Below are 21180 nucleotides of genomic sequence, written 5' to 3'. Positions count from 1 at the left end.
TTTCACGACACATATTTATTTTACATGTAAACTATGGAGAAAATAATTTACGATACCGTTTTAAAAAGGTCTTTTTTAAGAAAAGTGTTTTAACACGATAGGTCGTAAATAGTACACACTATACATTTTTGTAATCCTTGTGATCAGACGAGTAATTTGATATATCTCTCAAAAAGATTGGAGCCTTTTCAATTGTTGACCCCTGTATGACATTTCGTGACCTCTAGCAGCCAAAATGTCATAAGTGGGGCCAATAAGTCTTTTTTGGAATCACCACATTATTTTACATAGGATAGGCTTGTCAAACCTTCCCCACCAAAAATTCTGATTAAAGCCAGTTACCTCCTATAGTATATCCCGCCAAGTTGACTCTGCAAAGAATTGACCTTTTTCCCTCTATCCCACAATGCACTATTCCAGGGGGGTATGACGTAGTTCATCAACCTCATAGATCGTGTGCATCCGATGGTCTATGCCAGGCAATTATTTTGTCTTAATATGGGCATGCTGATTCCATATATGCGGATTATCGTAAAGGCCATCGATGTTACTAATTATGCAATTATTGAATACACGAGTGATGCAGTTACGGAGCGGTGCAGAACATCTGTGTAAGAGATATTTGTTTACGTCTTATTTTCAACTCCAAAAAAAAGTGAAACGGACGCCGACAAAATATCGCTGCGTGTCCCGTCATTAGTTTTACACCATTATGTCTATAAAATGTATACAAAGTTAGGTTTCAATAGCAGGAAACTTTTTTGGTGACGACACCATGTCCATAAGGCATAGAAATGTTGTTTTTTGCCCCCGAAAGGTATTAGTGATCGCGCGCCATTATCGTGATGATCGGGGATTCCTTTTTTGTGATGAAGGCACCAGCAGAAATGTCCGTATTCCAGAATGTAATGAACATAACTCTGTACTTCCCCGGGCAGATGATGTATTTTGCGACACTCATACCCCCTGGAATAGTACATGATGGGAAAGAGGGAAAAAGGTCTATTGGAGGATGTCGACATGACAAACCGCGAAATAATATGGATATCCAACAAGCTTAAACTATAAATTAGCCCCGAAAAAGGGGAGGACTTGAAGATAAATTGTACGGCTTCAATTGACTTGCGTTGGGTGTATAGGTACTCCAGCCTAGGCGGGAGTAGCTCGTGAAAATAGCCCAGCGTAGAAATATACATTAACATGATCAATATAAATTAATCAATAGTAATCAGTGTTGCCAAGAATTACGTATACTTGTTCGTGCAATCGCGCAAAAATCGGTCATATTATGATTATGTAGCGATTAAACGGGGAATTATTTTCGTCCCAAATACACCTTAAAACTTGTTAATATGCAACACCAGAGAAGTGCGTTGAAGTGAAACTAATAGGATTTCTTTCATTGGAATTGGTAATCTGATAATTGCTTCAGGCAAAATTGCCAGACTCAAATCTATTTTAAATGTATATTATTTGAGAGAGTGGGGATGATGAGACCATGGTAGGTATTATAGAAGGAGAATTCACGAACCCAGTTCCCTTTGTACTATGATCGTTATGAGTCGATACTGAGCAATCAGGTATGAATGGTGCACTGTCGATTTGCTAAGCTTCTTATCTATTGGGCTTGGCCGGTTATGAACCACCGTTATCGCGACTTCTAAGCAGAATGACGTCATTTTTACCCACAAAACATTGTGGCCGTGACCATAAACAAAGGAAAACAATTTACTTCCGGTAATTTTATAACGCCAATATTTCTTATGGCCAAGCTTGGCGGATCATAGAAACAGCATTGCCAGTCTTGGAAAACATTTCCAAATCATTTCCACTGGTTTAAAAGCCCCGCAGACACCCGCCAGTGTTACTAATCATGATCAGAAAAAATTCATAAATTCACCGTAACTTTGGAAGGAAATGAGGGAATTCGATCAGGTTTTCGCTAGTAAATCAACTTGAACTCGGAAACACAATGACGCAATCGAAGATCATGTGACCGATGCAAAAGGGCAATAATACCATCCATTTCCGGTACGGGTCACCTGGGGGGGGGGGGGAGTCTGTTTAAATTATATTTTAAAATAGATGATCGATATTGTAAACATCATAAACATAAAAGGCCGTGTTTGACGGACTGATTAAATCCATTCAAGTGATGACTCGCGTTGAATAGCGTAATCGGCTTAACCCTATTGAGTGGATTAGGATCTTTCTGTGGAACCTCCTTCTATAATAACTACCATGATGAGACGAGGAGATGATCTGGTGGAGGAGAGAGGAGAGGAGAGGAGAGAGAGAGAGGAGAGGAGAGGAGAGGAGAGGAGAGGAGAGGAGAAGAGAGGAGATCGAGATCGAGAGAAGAAAGGGGGCGAGCAACATCTAATATAATTCAGATATCCACATAATTCAAAAGATGGCACAGGTGAGAGTTGGGGAGGAGGAGGAGGGACAGACAGACTAGAAAGAGAAGAAAGCGAGAGGAGAAGAGGCAATGGTCCTTTTTTAAATGTCACAGTAATATAGACCATAATGACACCAAATTTGCGTTCAGTTAAATGACTGACATGAGTAAGATTGTCCACTTGAGACGCCAGTGTTGCATTTAATTGACTTATCCAACCTTTATTGACAGACATAAGTGTGATTGACAGCACCTATTATTACCTCTTCAAATGAGAAGCATGATGCCCCAAACGTAACAATGAAGTCAACTTACACACCATCCTACTTAATCCCTTGCGTTTTCGTTTCTGAACAATAGAGCTCCCGAAACAGAAAAGATAAAAGACAGTTTGCCTCATGTCCGTCCGAGGTTGCATCTGTTTAGGCCTTTTGTCTTTTGACTCCTCTATGATTTTGACCTTGGAAATTTTGAATTGCCAGAGGTGTTTTGAACCACCCATAGAAACAATAATCAGCGAAGAAAAACGCTTTAACTGTCAAAAATATCTATTAAAGCTCGAAAACAATCTTTGGATCGAGCCAGACTATTAGAGAATCTGAAGATATGTTATTCTATTCCATAACACGATCATGTCAGTAAATGAATATTTTGTTCTGTGACTGATTATGTATTTCAGTTGATACTACTCCACCAGATATTTTCGATTGCGATGATGGTATCGATCTTAGTCATCCCACAGATGCTATGCCCCTTAATAATGATGGGTCATTTACATATTCGTGGATGGAACCAAACGTTTCTGATAATTCTGGAGCAGCGTGGTTGATCGCCTTCACAAGAAAACTGCATGACAATATATTTTATCCTGGAAGAACTGTAGTCAGTTTGGTATATTCCGATAATTATAACAACACAGCGGAATGTACTTTCAATGTTACAGCTCGTAAGTACAAAATCACAGAGTACATATCCTTACTCTCTAAATGTGAAAGAGTGAAAAATCACTCAAAAAGAGCGAAATCTCACTCTTTCAAAGAGCCATCTGAGTGACAACTCTTTTAGAGTGAAGCTCACTCTCAAGAAAGAGTGAAAACATTCACTCCGGAAAAGAGTGAATCAGAAAAGAGCATTTATTTATTTATTTATTCATTTAGGCCTATTTTATATACAAGAATATCACAGCAGTTCACAACAGCTACTATGTGCTTTAAATTGTTGTGAGGCTAGGCCCCAGGTTAGGGTAGGGCCCGGTCTAGGAATATTGAACTGGTCTAAAGCTTAAGGGATCTAAAATGAGCGTTTATTGCGTTTCGACAGTATTTTTTGTGGGACATGAGAGCACCTCAAACCTATCGAATTGCATTCTGAATACGAAGCATGTCTTTCTGATATCAAATAATTTTCATTTTTTGAAAATCACAATATAATACAAATTTTAGGACAAATTATAAAAATTTGATATTTTTCAAATTTTTGATATATAACAGTACTCGAAGTAAATTATATAAATCTAATGACATATTCTTAAAGTGTATGTAGCAGGAGGAAAAGCCGACGGTCAATTGAAAATTTTGACCTTTCATATTGAAGATATGGATTTTTTCCCAAAAGACCTAATTGTTTTTGGTGTTTTTGGAAAAAAATCCATATCTTCAATACGAAAGGTCAAAATTTTCAATTGATCGTCGGCTTTTCATCCCACCTATATACACTTTAAGTATAAATCATCAGATTTATAAAGTTTACTTCAAGTACTGTTAAATATCAAAAATATCAATTTTAATGATTTGCCATAAAATGTGTATTAAATTGCGAATTTCAAAAATCAAAATTATTTGATATCGTTACTTTTGAGCGAGTGAGGCTCACTCGAAATCGCGAGTGAAATTATGTGTACTGTTTTCACTCTTTTAGAGCTAAAACCCACTCTTTTAGAGCTAACTTAAATTCACTCTGAAATTCAGAGTGGTTTTTCACTCTTTTACATTTAGAGAGTAAGAGGGCACTCTATTCACATGGTTTCTTTTACAACGCAAAAGTATCAGAGGAATTTGGATGGTTTGCGAGCGAAGTGTGTCCACAATATCTATTGATTATGTAACTGTGTAAATAATTTGTTAAGTTTTCAATGCAATCGTCTTGTCCCATTAGTGCATGCACTTCTCCGTAACCATAAGTCTTAGATATTAGGAACTATACATTAATGTTTAATCCCTGCAACAACACGGATAGTTTGATATATGCGTTTTACTGTAATCCAAGCACTTTTCTTTTTGACCCCTGTATTATGATTTTACCCCCTTCCTGGAGTTTAATAGCAAGTTGGGAGGGGCATAGGAGCTCATTATTCTAATGATCTCAAATATTCGATTTTAACTCTGCTCTCGCGGTCACGAAAACCCTAACTATGATCCTACTACCGTACATATTGTCGTACAGAGTTACTGCTGCGTTCTACTGTCTATGGTTACGATAGGTCCCGCCATTGATATGTGGTTGAAAACTTACGACGCATCATGCGCGTCATACAGTGTTACCGACATCGTCCCCTGATGATTTTTCCAGTACACTTAAGGGATGGGGTATGAACGTTTGGACAGTATTTATTGTGGGAGATGAGAGCACACCAGAGATATCGAATTGCATTCTGAATACGAAGAATGTCCTTTTGATATCAAATAATTTTGATTTGTTGAAATTCGCAATGTAATACACATTTTATGGCAAATGATTAAAAATTGATATTTTTGATATTTAAGAGTACTCGAAGTAAACTTTATAAATCTCATGGTTTATATTTAAAGTGTATGTAGGTGGGATGAAAAGCCGACGATCAATTGAAAATTTTGACCTTTCGTATTGAAGATATGGATTTTTTCACAAAACACCAAAAAAATTAGGTCTTTTTGGGGAAAAATCCATATCTTCAATATAAAAGGTCAAAATTTTCAATTGATCTGATTAATGTATTTTCTCTTACAGCTGATCTTGTACCACCTAGAGTGATATGTCCTAACGATGTAGTACAATCGGTTCCAGCCGGTATTTCAGGACGATCTATCACATGGAAAGAACCTGTAGTGACTGATTTATCTACCAGAAGAAGTCGGGAAGAAACTGGTGAAGAAATAGTGCTGAAATCACAAAGTCACACACCAGGACATTTCTTTCCACTTGGGCAGACACTTGTAATATATACATACCAGGATTGGGCTGGTAACATAGGAATTTGTTCATTTGAAGTCTCTCTTTCTGGAAGTAAGAAGGATGAGAAATTGGACTCGTAATATTGAATTGTAAATCCTGTAAATTGTAATGATTTGGCTATTAAGGGGTACTACACCCCTGTGGTAAATTTGTGACTATTTTAGCATTTTTCTCAAAAACTAATAACACACTGGTAACAAAATTTATGTATATTATTGGGGCAAGGAATCCAATTACTACACTGAAATTTTTTTGACTCAAGACAAGCGGTTCAGTATATATGATAGAAAATGAGGTACATCATTGCGGTACCTTATTTCTTATCATAAAAAACAAACCGCTTGTCTTAGGTCACTGAAATTCCACTGTAGTAATTGGATTCCTTGCCCCAATAATATACATAACTTTTGTTACCAGTGTGTTATTAGTTCTTGAGAAAAATGCAAAAATAGACACAAATTTATCGAGGGGTGTAGTACCCCCTTAAAAGATCAACAATTTTGAAAATTTTGAAACCAGTTTGAAACTTTACTTTTACCCAACAAATGCAGATATTAAGAAAATGTTTATCTGCCTTTGTTGAAGCCAATGGCTAGGCTGTGCTGCAAAATAAACCATAATACTTCAGGACCGGTCAATATTTACGCGGGGGATATGGGAGTTTTGATTGGGGAATCCGAAATTGTTTGGTGGTCTTGATGGCGAATATGATATATTTATTTGAACCATGAGGGGGGAATGTTAAGGAACACAAGGGGTTTCGATTTTTTCTTCAAACTCCCATTCCCCTAGCGTAAATATTGAACGGTCCCTTACAGATCAAAGTGAACAGGTGGAAACATTCGATTGCGGTGATGGTATTCAGATTCCTATGTGGAAAACATGTAATACTGTTCCTGACTGTTCTACTGGAATGGACGAACTTGTCTGCAGCTCTCATGAAGGTACTTACAGCCCTTACATCCACTTTTCGACTTTTTGAGAAAAACAGCTTTTTTAAAGACCCATTCAGTGATTCCAGCGCAAGTGTAAAAAAAATTGTTTATAAATTGCTTTGCTTTGAAGAATAGGTCATTAAATTGTCATTTGATATTTTTTATTCAAATACATGTAGCTAATTTATATACTGTCAGTATATAAATTTCAGATTCATGTAAAATGCCGTATTTTGTCTTAAATACACGGCTTTCAGCTGAACCACTAGCAGGCTATATGGTAACACATCTATGACAGTGACAAGGTACCAAAATCTGAATTTTGATGATTTTTATGATCGTCAGGATGAGCAAATCACTGAATGGGCCTTTAATTGTGCGAGTATTACTTGTTCGATTTGATTCAATTTGTGTTTGGATAAAGGGTAAAGTGTTGATGAATAGAAACTGAAAGAATAGGTTTGGTACAATTTTCAAGACGTCTTTATTTATTTTACTATTTCTTTTATATCGCGCATTTTGTGGCTGTAAGGGCTTTTGCAACAAAATAAATTTACCCCTTTTCTAAAAACCACCTTTGCAATCAAATGTGAGCTCATTTGTTTGCACTACTTTATGTAACTTAACTAATCCTTTCAAAATCAAAAAGAAAAATTGAAATAGCTTATTTACTTTTTTTAATTATGAATTTAAATCCGGCAAAATGCCATTTTTGAGCATTTCCGAAGCTACAACTTTTGTTAATTACAATGATTTTTTCAAACATAGTGAACCTAAAACAGTTCCTTGTGGTTTTAATAGTTAAAGAACATTCAAGGCTACTATTATACATCAATAAAATTATCATTATTTTCCTAAAATTTTATATTCATTTTAAGTTCAGATTTCCGGATTTTTCTAGTCTTTCTAATTTGCGATACCGCCCACCACTAATTTTGGTGATTCTTGGACGTATATGAAAATCTTAGGCGTAAATAAAATGCTAGGCATCTAACATGTCTAAGATTTCATTGGTCAATAATTGAATACGCTTAAGATGATTGACAGTTTGGAATTTCTGGCCCTGTGATTCGTTGATTTAAGCGTACCGCGAAATTCTTAGACGTCTAAGATTACATCTTAGACAATAGATATACGTAGGATAGTCGTATTATCTTAGGAGTCTTTAGAAGCTATCCGCCATCCATATTACGGCGTAAAATGCGCCAAATCGGGCAGTTCAAATAGGTGTATTAATTTATTTGTCCCATTGTGTAGTGTTTTATTAAGGATGTGTTGGTAATATCCGTTTCTGTTTATTTTCATTTAACCTTTATTCAATTCAAGTATATTTATTTCTGTAAAGATACCGTATTAATTAACTAGCGTGTTAAGGAAATTCATTCATCAAGTATCATTTTAACAGCTATTTGCAGCGTAGACCATCGGCCATGTCGCGGTTCTTCATCCTCAAGACAATGTATAGCTAATACAGCAGAATGTGACTTCACCAGAGATTGTCCAGATGGCACGGATGAGAAATACTGTGACTTCCCTGATGGTACGTTTTTTTGATATTTGTCACATTTGTTCCATAAAATTTATTTATGTGAAGCTTAAACATTTACATCGACCTAAAGCCAACTGACAACTGAGCAACTAGAGATTCTTTAATTTGACAATTGTGGTAGCAAGTTACGTGGATCATGAGTTTGCTAATATTGCTAGGTTGCTCAGACTGATATACTCCAAACCAGATGTCGATATATCAAATCTGAGAAGACACAAACCAGTAGCGTAGCCAGTGGGGATGCGGAGGGTGGGGAGGGGGGGCAGAATTGTGGTATATAATGGCTTGTTGATGGTACAACTCATTGTTGCTAATGTCAAACTTGTCAAAGTTATTGTGATTGTATCACACAAGTAAATGAGAAACATGTGGTTGTGGACTTTTAAGTCATGGTTTGGAAATAAGCTCTTCATAATACTTGCTTATTTTTACACGGTTTGGAAATACATTTAAAACACGGTTTGGAAATAAGCTCTTCATATATACAGGTACTTGCTTATTTTTACATCTTACAGATTGCGGAAATGACTACTTTCAATGCCCTTCCTCCCACGTATGTCTTCATCGATACCTTCGTTGTAATGGAAAGGAGGACTGTAAAGATGGATCTGATGAAAAAAATTGCGAAGACCCAGGTGAAATATTTGTTACAAATGTCCTTCCATCACATTATGAACAAACATTCAGATGTATAACAGGTGCAGTGATTTTGATACATTATAACATACATTAAAATAAACGACGCATGACGTCCCAGTGACAACTATAGGTAACTGAGACACATTTGGTATTAACCCTAGAACTACGGCGCTATAATGCAAGGTCAAGTGAGGTGTCACATGTTTTTGTGACTTCAAATACTCACTTGTACTTCATTCATGTATCTTATACCTGTCATGCATTTCCTTCATATTATCTACAATTCTACATTACTATAGCAAAATGACATTTCCTAATCAAATTAGAAGGCTTTCTTGGAAAAACAAGTCACTGCTGCCTGCTGAGATCATATTAGTTGACTCACTTCCGGCCGTCGTGACCGTGTAGAGGGCGTTCTTACTCTCATCAACAGATTCGATTCGCTAAACTTACGACACCTTTATGTGGTGACCTCAATCACATTGGCCGAGTAAGAGTTGATGTGAATTATTCATAACCGATCGATACCTTTTCGGAATCCCAGCCACGTCACTGCAACCTCAGTGTGACCTCAGTCAGACTTGCCCAATTTTTGGTTCATTGGTGCTTTACTCTAACACCGTATTCATTATTGTGTGATTTTCTTTACCTACTTATAAAATCAATAATTCATGCCGGGAGCCAAATACCATTATATCGGATTAGTGAAGATTGATATTTTTCACACGAGGACACGAATACGAACATACATACATATGCGGCGACACAATGCAAGGTCACGTTAGGTGTCACATGTTTTTGTGACTCCCGGCTGTTATGACCATTCTAGAAGGCGTTTTTACTCTCATCAACATAATTATTTGATTCGCTAAAAAACTTGCGACACATTTATGTGGTGACTTCAATCACATGGGCTGAGTAAGAGCTGATGTGAATTATTCACAACCGATCGATACCTTGCCTCACTTTGTTAAGAGCAAGCCAACAAAATTCGTCATAGGTTTGCGTTGCTAATACACAAATCGTGAATTTAGTGTCACCCCTCTAAAACCCATTCGATGTCCTTCCTCCTGCGATACCTTCACCGAAAGTTTTGATGTAATGGAGAGTTGAAAAGATCTATCTTTTAAATGGATTGTGTAAAACCTCGAGTAATCAATGTGAATCTGAGTATCAATGTGATTCAAGTATTAGCAGCAAGACTTTACATCATTCGTCTCTGTCTTTCTTTTTACCCGATGACGTACGGTAGCTATTGAGGAGAATCCTTTGGTTGACGGCTGGTATTCACGTTACACACTGGAATCGTTTCCTACAAACATCGACTACGAAGAGATGGCGACAAAATTTAACTACAAATCACGTGGATTTCATCGGGTTAAAGGTGAAGACCCCCCGGATTGGAATACGTTTGTATCATTCAGTTCTACTGCGGATTTCAGTGATCTCGAAGATGTGTTACAACTAACGGGTGATGAAATTGCAAAGTATGGTCATCAAGATGAAGATCTGATCCTGCAGTGTACCTACAATGAACAAGAATGCAATATAAGGTAAATAAGGTGTACGTAATCATGGTAATACATGGTGATACAAAATCAGCCAACATAAATTACGATTAATATCATTTTAGAGATGGTTTGATTTATATAAAGCGCGCGATTAGGAATTTGGTGGTATTACCAGTTTTTGTTCTTTAACAGTAAATTTGTACGATTTCTTGATGATACATATGGCAACTGTTATACCTTCAACTATGTTGGCAAAGACAGTGATAAGACGCCGATTCAGTCAACGAGAGCTAGTTCAAATTATGGTAAGTACGTTTTTAATGATTTACTATTTATACGTATACTGGTATAGGGTATGTTAAAATAATATATCAAAGCATGTTGGCACATTTCAAGCTTATGCCAATAAATCTTAAACATGTTTTTTACCAACTTGTTTTAAAGGAGTTTTTGTGATCCAAGCATCCTCTCTTTATGACATTTTCAGTAGATATCCACGAAAAAAGCTTATTCCCAAAATTTCAGTTGATTCTGAATTTGCGTTTGCGAGTTATGCATGATTATGTGCATTACACTGTAGGCTGGACAAAATTACAATAATTCAGCTTTCATAAAGAATATGTTAGTAAAAGTTGATAACCCAGGACTTGACTAATTTGGACCTGCTGAATAAAAACAAAGGCGGTGAGCAAGCACTAATTTTAGTTTATGACCTTCATAATGAACCTAGAAATGACCCCATAGTGAATATACAGGGGTCAAATATTAAACATTCTCTGATTTTGCTCATTAGCATATCAAATTGTCCGTCTGGTCATATGAATCACAAAAATATAAATATGTGTGAGTACGACCTGTGGTTGTGGAGTTATATGCCACAAATGACAAGGCTGACTACTGGGGCATGAGAGGCTTTCTTTCTTCTGCAGACTGCTCTCTAATCTTCCAAACCGACGACCCTGAACAAGCGTGCACTAATGTTACTGACATCATATGTGATGCGATGGATATATACATTCCGAGTAAGTTCGTCACCAAAAAGATTGGCCACAAAGTTTGTTTTGTTAACAGTTGCAAGAGAGCTGCAAATAGGAAACGTTATCTGTTAAAGAAGTTAGAAACACAACACTAAGGAAAACAAGGATAAATTTGCAGAAGAAAGAAAGGAATACAATCAGGTTGAGAAACAAGCCAGAAGGAAGTACAATAACAAGCTGAGGGAGCTCTTTGATGGAAGCCTGAGCAGCAAAAAGTGTTGGAACACAGTTAACACTCTTTCTGGAAGAAAAGCCAGGGCAGACATACCTGTAATAAAAGATCAAACCAGGTCTACACCACGGCAAAGGAGAAGGCTGAAATACTAGGACAGACTTTTGCAAAGAAATGCCAACTTGAGAATGCATAGGAACCTGCTCCAAAAGTAAATGGGATACCACCAAATTCCAAGGACATCATAGTTTGCAAAGCCAAGGACACCAGGAGGCTCTTGAGACAATTAGAAACTGCAAAAGCTAATGGACCAGATGAGATTCCCACTAGAATCCTGAAAGAGTGCAGCGATTAATTAGCAAAACCTCTCAGCCGCCTATTTGAGGTGTGCTTCGCAAAGGGAGTGTTCTTCCGCCAGTGGAAGTGTGCATCAGTCTCATCCCGGTCCATAACAGGGATTCAAAGTCTAATCCTTCCATGTACCGCCCATCTCTCTTCTTAGCAACATAAGCAAGGTTATGGAAGCAGTGGTACAAAAGCAGCTTCAGAAATACCTCTTGCAGCACCATCTCATATCAGACAGACAGTTTGGATTTAGACCTCATCATAGCACAGCTGATATCCTAACCATCCTCTCTCAGCAATGGTCCAACGCTCTAGACAGAGGTCATGAAGTGCGTCGAATTGCCATGGACATCACAGGAGCATATGCCAAGGTGTGGCATAAAGGACTTTACTCCAAGCTGAAAGACAAAGGAGTTTCTGGCAAGCTTCTGACCTGGATTGAGAGCTACCTTTCCAACCGGTCCATCAAAGTAGTTCTATCTGGGCAATCCTCAAATAATACATCCATCAATGCTTCTGTACCACAAGGCTCAATTCATGGCCCGCTGCTGTTCTCTGTATTTATTGATGATCTGGGAGATGAATGTGAGAACATCCTGTATCTGTATGCCGATTACTCCGCCCTATTCTGCGAAATCAGATCAAGTGATGACTGTATATGGCTGCAACAGCAAGCCTAAACCGGGACCTGGAGAGAGTGAGGATCTGGGCAGACAAGCGGAAAGTGTCCTTTGCGCCCTTCAAGTGTAAAGCCCTGACTATCTCAAGAAAAAGGAACCCAACTAGGTCAGACTTCTATTTGGTAACACCAAACTGGCAGAAAAGGATGAGCTGGAAATCCTGGATGTCACTATTGATAAGAAACTCACTTGGTCTCAGCACATTTTCAATACTGCTGCCAGAGCTGGACACAATCTTGCGGCCCTACGGAGAGTAGCAAATAAGCTTGATGTGAAAGGGAGAGCCACAGTTTACAAGGCCTAGATTCGTAGTGTTATGGAGTACGCCTCACTATGCTGGATGAGTGCTGTAACCACCACCCTGAAGCCCCGTGACTAAATACAGAGCAAAGCATTGAGGATTATCGGTGTAGATGAGCAGCCGGCAAGAATGGATCGCAACATCCCCTCTCTACACCACAGGCGACAAGTGGCTGCTGCATCTGTGCTATACAAAATGCACACCAGCTTATGCTACCCAGACTTGAAGGCATTGCTGCCAAAGCTTTATGTGATCAGACGAGCCACTCGCGCCAATCTTTCTATGCCAAGTCATACACTGACTGAGCCAGTTTCGAGAACCTTATCAACGGGCAGAACTTACGTCCATGTTGCAGTCCATGTCTGGAATGGACTCCCAGACCACGTAGTTGGAGAGATCACTGATTGTGGTGCTCAATCCTTCAAGTGCCGTGTGCATCAACATCTTTCGGGATTATGATTTAGCAGAGGGGCCTTGTCACTCTCCTAAGCTGTTGTGAGCAACTGATTGGCCCACTATAATGTAGTCCCCTGTTGCCTATATGTGCATGACATAGTCATCAGTCCTAATGGGCTATTGTTCACCATGCATTTTATATATGTAAAAAGTGTCAAAGATCAATTTTCAAGTTGTACAGGGGTCAAAATTAAAGTTGCTCTGATAGCAGACGATGACGTTCAAGGGGATAAGTGTCTCGATACTCTCTAAATGTACACCGAGTGGAAAGAGTGGAAAAAGGTTGTACAGGGTCAAAAAGTTGTACAGGGCTCTAAATGTATACCGAGTGGAAAGAGTGGAAAAAGGTTGTAGGTGTCAAAATTAAAGTTGCTCCGATTTTCATGAAACTTGTACAAAATTGTTTGTCTCGCTTCAGGCAGTGAGAAAAAGATTTTCACTATATGAAACAGAAATGGTGCATGGATCATTTGGCTGATTAATTTCTATGGAAATAATGTGAATTTTTCAAACTACAAATTTGTAGTGTACACCATGACTAGCTTGGAAAATATAAAGAGTATCTTTCTTCGTAATTAAAAAAAAATGTGATCTTTGTTTATTTTCAGGCTTGAAAATGACGATGTTTCTGGAACAAAATGAGTACCTAAGTATATTTGGTCGTGAAGCTGGTATTCGTGTTTCTATCAATCCTGCAGACACTGTTGCTTTACCAGTTGATGACGGTATCACTATAAGACCAGGCACAATTACATCTATTGGACTCAGATATGTAAGCTGTAAACCTAGAGTACCCATTACTTCCACTATAGTAGACGATGACGTTTAAGGGACGAAGAGTCTCGATAAGCTTTGATACTTTGAATATTGGATACCTAATTGTCACAGTAACCAAACAGGTTACAAACTTAAACCAAACTGGTTATAAACTTAAACCACACAGTTTACAAACCGTAACCAAACTGGCTACAAACTGTAACCAAACTGTTTACAAATTGTAGCCAAATTGTTTACAAACTGTAACGTTACTGGTTACAAACAGTAACCAAACTGGTTGTAACCAAACTGCTTACAAACTGTAACCAAACTGCTTACAAATTGTATTCAAACTGGTTACAAACTGTAACCAAACTAGCTACAAACTGCTACGGTCGAAATTCCAATGACAGCTCGTGTATCGCCTTATAATATTTCTCCTTCAGCCGATAGGCTGTGATAAAGATTTAACCGTTAACGAGATGAGATCAAAGGCTTCCACTTATGCATATGTATATATAGAAAATAAACAAAGCAAGAAAATAACAAAGCAGGCCACTCCCACGTTCACAGAAGAAAGAAATCAAATGCTGCCGCTACCATGCACATTCACAGAATATAACAAAACAAAGGTCAATAGAACTGAGTTTTTGAAAGAGCAATTAGTGCGTGAATTTAAAAATGGTTGAACCCGGGACCTCCGATTGTAGCTGGAAGTGTTTGTATTGCACAAAGCGCAGGAGAAAGGGTAACTTACTTCATTAATTGAAATATCAGTAAGATTGGGTTAGATCTCGTACTTCCTTTATTGTTTCTGACGATGTTGTTTAGGTACAGTGTAAGTTATAAACCACCTCTAAGCTCTTGATCTTCAATTTTATAAAAATGATAACATTGGGATGTATATAAGATGGATTTGGATATAACTATTTAATTGCTTGTAGTTATAGTAGTTGTCTATTAAATGCAATTAATTGCATGAATTCATGCCCTAATAACACCGACTCGTCCCTGATTTTGTTCTTGTATCAGGAGAATGTTTCTCGTCTTGGAGGAAAGTATAGTGATTGTATCCCGGATGATACTGTTTGGCACGATTTGCGACGAGGCAAGGTTATGACAATAGAGGGCGAACGTTACGACAGAAAGGTATAAGGGGCTGTGCAATAATTATGAGAGAGTAAACACTGGTCCCAGGGGGTTGAAATATCCAAACGGCGTGCCAAAAATGCTTCCCCCCCTCTCGGCCTGTCAAAAATCGCTTTCCCCCCTTTCGATTGTAAAAAATTCTTATCTCCTCAATTTTACCCTCCACAGGGGTTATAATTATTGCACAACCCCTAAGGCAGCGGTTTCCATTTGGGGGTCGCGGCCCTTCCAAAAGGGGTCGCGGGACTTGTCTGAAAAAATTACGCGCTGGTGAATTGCGATCGCGTAGAAGTGACAAGGTCGCCTACTATGCGCTGTGCCGACGACCAATGGGTCAACCGGCTTGTTGTCAAGTGCATTGATCATCCAATCAGCGTAATTGTTTATTTATTCTGTGTGTACGCTCGTCTACGCTTGGCGCATAGCTCGAACCACGGAAGTAATAAAAAAATTAACTTTAAGTGCAGGGTACCATAACCTCCTTTTGACACATTGCAAATTTTCGCGCGCTTCCCGGAAATGTCATTCTGGGAGCCAATCAGTCGGAAGATTTGGACATTGTGTGCACTTTGGACATTTTGCACAGTACGCCAGTGATAGATTTCGCTAAGTAACAGCATATGTATTAATGCTGTGGGGTCGCGTCATTTTTTCCGTCTGAAATTTGGGTCACTGGAAAAAGAGTCCTATTAGGCCATTCCACAATGTTCCATCATACAGGAAAAAGATTAGTGCGTGTCAGCAGTACATGAATGATTCTTGTTTTCGCGAGATTGAGAACGCCACATGTGTTACAGTATTAAAAGACATTCCAACGAAAAGTAGGGCACGTGTCAGCAGAAATGGAATAGTGGTGAATCTCCGACTCACTCCTTCATTTCAATAATTGGACAAAGCCATGTTGTTAACAGCTACAGGTCCGTGTGAGACCCTCCAGAATTGAAAGATGGGGGAGTGTCGGAAAAGTTAGCATACTGGGGCAGAACTTACTTTAAATTCATGACAGACTTGTATCACTCGCTTGAATTGCATACTGTTTGTATGACATGCGTTTGTTGTTTTGAGCAAGTGTGTCAACTATTTGTTTTGCTGTTTGCAGTCTTTGAATTCCGAATTCCAATATTATCTCCTCTACTATTATTATCATCTATGTATGCTAATTATTGTGTCACTAATGTTCAATATTTTTGCCATTTAATACAGCGCTGTCTAAAAGCTTGCCTTCATGGTACTATATTAGAAGCGTGTGGCTGTTCTGATGCAATTGAACTTGATGGGCCAAGATGCAGGATATCAAATACTTCAGAAGGTGAGAAAAGCACATAATTTTCTCATAAAGATGAATGAGTGAGGTTTAAAATAATCCAAAACAATTTGATTGCTCAAACAATAATTGCTCCGGCGGTTTGGTAATAAGTAGCAAAACAAATCCCACCTCCCCCCCAAAACGTGTATCCTACCAGCCGATAGAATACCACCGCCACCATCACCACCATCACCACCACCACCACTACCACCACCACTAACCACCACACTACCATTACCACCAACACAAGGTTGAGAATTCCAGTTTTATTATCCTTTCAGGTCATGGGGTTATGAGAAATCTTAACTCTGGGGTAAACTGGGGTCGATCAGATCACCACCTGATCTGTCATTGGCATCCTCCAATCAACTGGATTGGAGACCTTGTTTGTCGCATCCCAGTAAACAGTTTTGCTTTTGGTCAAAACGTTTCAATAACATCTAAATGTCAGGTTATATATAGGTAATGAAAACAATTTAAAACGTTTTATGTGAAAAACACTACGACAACATTTTCAAAATGTTGTCGTAATGTTATTGCAAAATACTTTTGATAGACATTTTTTTTTTTTTATTTTTTGTCAACACTTAATAATATATGTTAGAATGTTGTACATCAAGTTTTCAAAAATGTTTTGTAAATGTTATTTAAACGTTTTATACCATTTATATAACCGGACAGTTAAAGGTTTTCTGTAAAACTTTTTTGTGTTTGCTAGGATTATTACAAGGCGACCTTTCTGTTCCGTGCACTGCCTCGAAGCAAATAGTTCTTTCTCTACAGTACTATTTTTCATTAGCTGTTATCTACCGTCTATTGGTTGAAGACTGTAACTTAGTTTTACCGTTTTGTGGTATTTGAACGTATTTTGTGTTATACGACTCTTATTAAGCATGTAACTTATTGTGTACAATACTTCTATTATTTAAAACCAGATATTTGCCGTCAATATATAACTTACCTTCACGACAACAATGCACTTGGATGTGAATGTGGACAGCAATGCAAGTAAGTTCGTAGTAAGTTATTAGCCGTCAAAGCGAAATGTGTGTTTTATAGTTGATTTTGGATTCACTTGCTTATTTTAATCCAGATTTAGTCCATTTTGTTTGCTCACAGCTAAGGCCAGAATTTAAGAATTATCATCCACACATTGTACATACATCACTGTACATGTACATACTATACTAAAAAGTAATACCAAGAACGTGGAAAAGAATTTTGACACGAGTGACGTTTCTTTTTATTTTCACAGCACCAGATATTTTACGAAAACTGTGTCTCAATCTGCATGGCCATCTCAGGTCTACTTAGTAAGTACGCCGCTCCATATCATATGGAAAGGTTTGACTACAAAAACGATTCTCGTATAAACCATCTATGCACAGTTTCCACCTCGATACACCTGAGCACACAATTTCGTCCAAGCTAGCAGTGAATTGTTTCTACCCAGTCTTCCATAGCTTTTCATTACATTACACGGTTGAGTGCATGTACCATAAGAGCTGTGTGAGCTTCTAGCTGGAAAACAGGCCTCTGTGATTGGTTTTTCTCAAAACCTTAAATGTTCTCTTCATCTAATCAGATTTTTTTAATATCGAACGTAAGCTAACACTCCCACTAAAAACACTTTTTCGCATTAGATCAACAGCAAGGCGAATGTGGTAAATCTGCTAAAAACCTATCCCTGCACGATTTTTGACCACAATGTAGGTTTTAAAAGTCAAAACCTCAAGTGTTCCTTACAATATTTTATGTCATTAAATGAAAGAGCACACTTATATTGTCAATATACTAGCCTCAATAGAATGAGCAATGGCCAATTCTCTTTAAATTGCAAATCTTCGCCTGAATTGCCATACGGTTGTAAATTCAATGAACTATGACTTTGCTAAAGAGCGCTTACAAGTTGATTATTTTGTGGAGGGAGAGATGGTCGAGCGGTCTAAGGCGCTGAGCCGTCGGCCGGGATAATACGATCTGCGTGGGTTCGAGCCTTGGGCTTGCCTTTGGTGAGAATTCATTAACCTATCCCAAAATGTTCCTATAAGGTCGGGAATCCTGCAATTATGTTCAGTTACTGCGAGGTTAGTGTATCAGAGATATTTTCTCTGAAAGTGTGAAGCAGTCTCTGCTTCGATCGAAGCAGTATGGAATATAATTGTAGAATTCCTTCTCGCCCCACTACACAATACGTAGCACATGCAGATATATGTAGTGTATGAACGATGTCTCGTGGTTCGGAAAGTCACGTATAAAGCTGGTGGTCCCGTGTACAGGAAGAGTCAAATCCTGTGCACGTTAAGTTTGAAATATTCTCCAAATCCGGAGAATTATAAAATGTAGAGAAAATGCAATATTTACAAAATGTTGGTTTATAATCAAAAACAGAATTAGAAACCCTAGTTTGCGTCTGATTCACTGTCAATCAAACTCCACGCGACCCTTGATTGGTTAGTAGCGCGTAAAAGGAAGGTTGATACATCTGGTGCCGACCAGAGAAAAGGAATCGCAGAAAATGGCGAAAATTACGATACTTTTACCAGGCAAAAGGCAACTTTTCTAGGCATTGTTGACACGGTGCCTTCGGGAAAGAAAGTTTACTATTACAAAAACCTAACTTTTGAGCTGGATTGTATATTTGTTTTACCGACGCGTTGAGAAACTCAATCATCACGATGATCATGACACGTACTCGTAGTCTTTTTAATTCTGTCTTTGATTATAATAGACTTTTTATAGGCATATTTGTGTGGTGAAGTGGTCTCTTTTGGAGTTGAAATCAACAACGAACAATTCGACTATTGAGTAAGATATTTTGTGTTAATTTTAATGCTGATGCGACGTTGGGGTAAAATATACCCAGGCATGAGGCATATGAAACATCACGAGCAAATGATCTAATCTCTGTATCTAAAACTTTATGATTTTTTTTAATTTGTAGCAACATTTGCTTCGGACTATACACTCTATATCTAATAAGACAATAGATATCAACAACAAGGAGTCGGTTGAACAGAATCTTGTTCGATTGGAAGTCTTCTTTGAGGAATTGAATTATGCTGTCACGAAAGATGTACCTGCCTATGAGGTAATATTCATGTTGATATTTCCTTTATCATGTTTTTTTTAATAAAAAGACATATACCTATACATGTCAAGTATCATCAAAACTGATTACATACTTTTCCGACACTCGCCCATCTTTCAATTCTGGAGGGTCTCACACGGACCTGTAGCGGTTAACAACATGGCTTTGTCTAATTATTGAAATGATGAAATGAAGGAGTGAGTCGGAGATTCACCACTATTCCATTTCTGCTGACACGTGCCCTACTTTTCGTTGGAATGTCTTTTATACTGTAACACATGTGACGTTCTCAATCTCGCTAAATACTGTTATGCCAAAAAGGGCTTTTAGAAGGATTAATAGCCCTTCCCCATGAGGACAAAAAGTGGATCATAAAAATACATACATGTAATAAGTTTCACAAATTCACACAGCACGTTTTTTCTACAGAAATGAAGCTTTTAATGATTACCCAAAAATTAATATCAGGCAGCTGAGCTTTCATTATAGTAGTGAATGACATGTGTCATGACTTCAAACATGACATGACAAAGTCAACGCTTTGTATAGGTCATCTGGCCTTAATAGCCCTGCGGGGCTTTTCTAAATTGGACCTACATCACAAGCAAGTGGAAACTTTCGCGCTCGTTTCTATCGCTTCCTCGCGCTTTTTTTTAATAACAGGTGAGACAACAATATGATGCCAGTATTTTTTATAATTAAGAGATTCTCAGCAGAAGAATTCCTAATCCGTTTTTGCGAGGTTTTAGTTCAATTACCAGGTTAATACTGGAAGCAGGTACTCTCTTTGCCTCTCGCTTTTGAAATAAAATTATCATGTAATTATCAACCAGCCGTTAAAACAGATTGAATCTGATATTTTTCAGAAGTCAACATTAAAACCTAATTATTTCTATTATCTTCCCGTATAGGAGGAAAGTTTATTCAGTGACATCGGTGGAACTGCTGGACTCTACATTGGCTATTCATTAATTACGATAATGGAATATTTGGCGGTCGGTGTTTTACTCATGCGATACTGCTGTAGTAAATATTTTACAAATAACAGATACGAGGCTAATGGCGAAGAGAATCAATTGGATGAGGCCAAGAGGAGACAACAAAGGCAGGAAAGACGATGGGATAATATGTATGGGTCCACATGGGATTTTAACAATATGGCTTGATCATAACACGAAAATGAATAATACTGTTTATCCATTCATTCATGTTTTATTATCATATATCATAGACAAAAATATACCAATAGCATACATAGATACAATGAAATAATATTAGCATCAAGATTATAGTAATCAATATAGGAAACAAGCAACCTGGATGATATAAATAATCAGATCAATATGATCAATATATTGTACAATTCTAGAGAAATTTAGGCAATAATTTTACGGTGACATTTTTTGTTTTGAAGCTACAAATAATGATACCAGATAAATACGAATGATCAATATGATCAATAAGAAATTTCAACAAATATATGATACAGTATAGTACAAGTGATCAACATGATCAGTAGGATATTTAAAAAGAAATCTTGTACTTAACACTTTTCTTATAATTAAAAAAAATACCACATAAAGCATCGCAAAATGATGATATAAAGGAGGAGAGGCCATTAAACTCAGTTATGCTTTCAGTT

At 37.7% G+C, this 21180-nt stretch overlaps 1 protein-coding gene across 1 annotated transcript in view; it reads left to right on the top strand.

Moving 5' to 3' along the window:
* Positions 1-20831, top strand: part of LOC140147336 (uncharacterized) — a 38791-nt gene extending 17960 nt beyond the window's left edge. The window contains exons 12-25 of the mRNA XM_072169117.1: positions 3081-3347; positions 5387-5662; positions 6430-6555; positions 7952-8086; positions 8611-8730; positions 9987-10287; positions 10438-10550; positions 13845-14008; positions 15025-15141; positions 16345-16450; positions 17383-17455; positions 17703-17760; positions 19392-19538; positions 20450-20831. Of these exons, the coding sequence (XP_072025218.1) occupies positions 3081-3347; positions 5387-5662; positions 6430-6555; positions 7952-8086; positions 8611-8730; positions 9987-10287; positions 10438-10550; positions 13845-14008; positions 15025-15141; positions 16345-16450; positions 17383-17455; positions 17703-17760; positions 19392-19538; positions 20450-20704 (2258 nt within the window). The 3' untranslated portion in view covers positions 20705-20831. The remainder of the gene's footprint in view (positions 1-3080; positions 3348-5386; positions 5663-6429; positions 6556-7951; positions 8087-8610; positions 8731-9986; positions 10288-10437; positions 10551-13844; positions 14009-15024; positions 15142-16344; positions 16451-17382; positions 17456-17702; positions 17761-19391; positions 19539-20449) is intronic.
* Positions 20832-21180: the final 349 nt, after the last annotated feature.

This window comes from Amphiura filiformis, chromosome 1 (genome assembly GCF_039555335.1).
Source record: "Amphiura filiformis chromosome 1, Afil_fr2py, whole genome shotgun sequence".
NCBI lineage: Eukaryota > Metazoa > Echinodermata > Ophiuroidea > Amphilepidida > Amphiuridae > Amphiura > Amphiura filiformis.
Note: the sequence above shows the minus strand (reverse complement) of the source record. Positions and strands in the feature narration are given on the sequence as shown.